The 2,840-nt window shown below is 53.3% G+C and overlaps 1 protein-coding gene across 1 annotated transcript in view; it reads left to right on the top strand.

The window, feature by feature from the left end:
• Positions 1-652: 652 nt before the first annotated feature.
• The window catches only part of LOC106563953 (ferredoxin-fold anticodon-binding domain-containing protein 1), a gene marked incomplete at its 5' end in the record, with an annotated part of 17,693 nt that continues 15,505 nt past the window's right edge, over positions 653-2,840 (top strand). Inside the window, 4 exon segments of the mRNA XM_045711577.1 lie at positions 653-713; positions 1,540-1,661; positions 1,663-1,697; positions 1,817-2,020. Of these exon segments, the coding sequence (XP_045567533.1) occupies positions 653-713; positions 1,540-1,661; positions 1,663-1,697; positions 1,817-2,020 (422 nt within the window).

Genomic DNA, 2,840 nt, shown 5'->3' with positions numbered 1-2,840 from the left:
TAGCAGGTAGTCTAGTGGGTTAGAGTCTATAGATCACTATATATTATAGGGTGGCAGGTAGTCTAGTGGGTTAGAGTCTATAGGTCACTATATATTATAGGGTAGCAGGTAGTCTAGTGGGTTAGAGTCTATAGATCACTATATATTATAGGGTGGCAGGTAGTCTAGTGGGTTAGAGTCTATAGATCACTATATATTATAGGGTGGCAGGTAGTCTAGTGGGTTAGAGTCTATAGATCACTATATATTATAGGGTGGCAGGTAGTCTAGTGGGTTAGAGTCTATAGATCACTATATATTATAGGGTGGCAGGTAGTCTAGTGGGTTAGAGTCTATAGATCACTATATATTATAGGGTGGCAGGTAGTCTAGTGGGTTAGAGTCTATAGATCACTATATATTATAGGGTAGCAGGTAGTCTAGTGGGTTAGAGTCTGACTGTAATAAAGTAAATATTCTCTGTTCTTTTCAGGTTCTGTCCGTCCGTCGGTGCAGAGTGATGACATCATCAGAAGGTGGGGATGCGGTGCTTCTGGTTGGAGAGGGGAACTTCTCGTTCTCTGCCGCTCTGAGCCGGATCGTCGCCATGGAGACCGATGACCTAGCCGGGTGGGAGGGGTTTGAGGATCACAGCCACCTGTCTCCAGACCAAAGAGGAGGCACTACGACACCACGGCTCCGCCCACAACATACACACACAATCACACACTCAGGTAGCTCCGCCCACACAATCACACACTCAGGTAGCTCCGCCCACAAAATACACACAATCAGGTAGCTCCTTCCACAACATTCACACACTCAGGTAGCTCCGCCCACAAAATACACACAATCAGGTAGCTCCGCCCACAACATTCACACACTCCGGTAGCTCCGCCCACAACATTCACACACTCCGGTAGCTCCGCCCACAACATTCACACACTCCGGTAGCTCCGCCCACAACATTCACACACTCCGGTAGCTCCGCCCACAACATTCACACACTCCTGTAGCTCCGCCCACAACATTCACACACTCCGGTAGCTCCGCCCACAACATTCACACACTCCGGTAGCTCCGCCCACAACATTCACACACTCCGGTAGCTCCGCCCACAACATTCACACACACTCCGGTAGCTCCGCCCACAACATTCACACACTCCGGTAGCTCCGCCCACAACATTCACACACTCCGGTAGCTCCGCCCACAACATTCACACACTCCTGTAGCTCCGCCCACAACATTCACACACTCCAGTTAGAGACGGGCTGGCTGGGTTCTAATCTGTTTTGTGTCTGAATGCACAATGTGATGTGCTTATGTACTGTTGGTCTAACGTGTGTGTGTGTGTCTGTGTGTGTCTGTGTGTGTGTGTGTGTGTGTGTGTGTCTCTGTGTCTGTGTGTGTGTGTGTGTGTGTGTCTCTGTGTGTGTGTGTGTGTGTGTGTGTGTGTCTGTGTGTGTCTGTGTGTGTGTGTGTGTGTGTGTGTGTGTCTCTGTGTGTGTGTGTGTCTGTGTGTGTGTGTGTGTGTGTGTCTCTGTGTGTGTGTGTCAGGTGGGGAGGTGCTGTTTGAGGTGGATTGTACTCGTCTGTCAGAGTGTGTGTGTCTGCGTGGTCGACAGTTTGACCGCGTCATCTTTAACTTCCCTCACTGCGGTCGGAAGAGTGGCGTGAGGGAAGAACAGGCTGCTGCTCAAACACTTCTTCCTCAGGTGAGACACACACACACACACACACACACACACACACACACACACACACACACACACACACACACACACAGAACACTGTTGAATCTCATCTCACCTCTAAGTGTGTGTGTGGTGTGTAGCTGTGTGGGGGTGCTGAAGGAGGAAGGGGAGGTGCTTGTGTCTCTGTGCAACGGGCAGGGCGGGACTCCAGCTGACCGACCAATGAGAGAGTGGCACAACAGCTGGCAGGTGGTCGCCATGGCAGCAGAGGCAGGGCTCATCCTGAACGAGGTCCGCCCCTTCGACGGCGAGAAACCTGACGGTTACCAATCCACCGGGTACAGGTGAGCCCTTTACCGGCCTAAAGGCCCACAGAGCAGATACCCAGCCTAAAGGCCCACAGAGCAGATACCCGGCCTAAAGGCCCACAGAGCAGATACCCGGCCTAAAGGCCCACAGAGCAGATACCCGGCCTAAAGGCCCACAGAGCAGATACCCGGCCTAAAGGCCCACAGAGCAGATACCCGGCCTAAAGGCCCACAGAGCAGATACCCGGCCTAAAGGCCCACAGAGCAGATACCCAGCCTAAAGGCCCACAGAGCAGATACCCGGCCTAAAGGCCCACAGAGCAGATACCCAGCCTAAAGGCCCACAGAGCAGATACCCGGGCTAAAAGTCCACAGAGCAGATACCCGGCCTAAAGGCCCACAGAGCAGATACCCAGCCTAAAGGCCCACAGAGCAGATACCCGGCCTAAAGGCCCACAGAGCAGATACCCGGCCTAAAGGCCCACAGAGCAGATACCCGGCCTAAAGGCCCACAGAGCAGATACCCGGCCTAAAGGCCCACAGAGCAGATACCCAGCCTAAAGGCCCACAGAGCAGATACCCGGGATAAAAGTCCACAGAGCAGATACCCAGCCTAAAGGCCCACAGAGCAGATACCTGGGCTAAAGGCCCACAGAGCAGATACCCGGGCTAAAGGCCCACAGAGCAGATACCCGGGCTAAAAGTCCACAGAGCAGATACCCGGGCTAAAGGCCCACAGAGCAGATACCCGGCCTAAAGGCCCACAGAGCAGATACCCAGCCTAAAGGCCCACAGAGCAGATACCCGGCCTAAAGGCCCACAGAGCAGATACCCAGCCTAAAGGCCCACAGAGCAG

The sequence above is a fragment of the Salmo salar genome, unplaced genomic scaffold (assembly GCF_905237065.1).
Source record: "Salmo salar unplaced genomic scaffold, Ssal_v3.1, whole genome shotgun sequence".
Classification (NCBI taxonomy): Eukaryota; Metazoa; Chordata; class Actinopteri; order Salmoniformes; family Salmonidae; genus Salmo; species Salmo salar.
The sequence above is the reverse complement of the archived record's forward strand: the minus strand, read 5'-3'. Positions and strand labels throughout refer to the sequence as shown.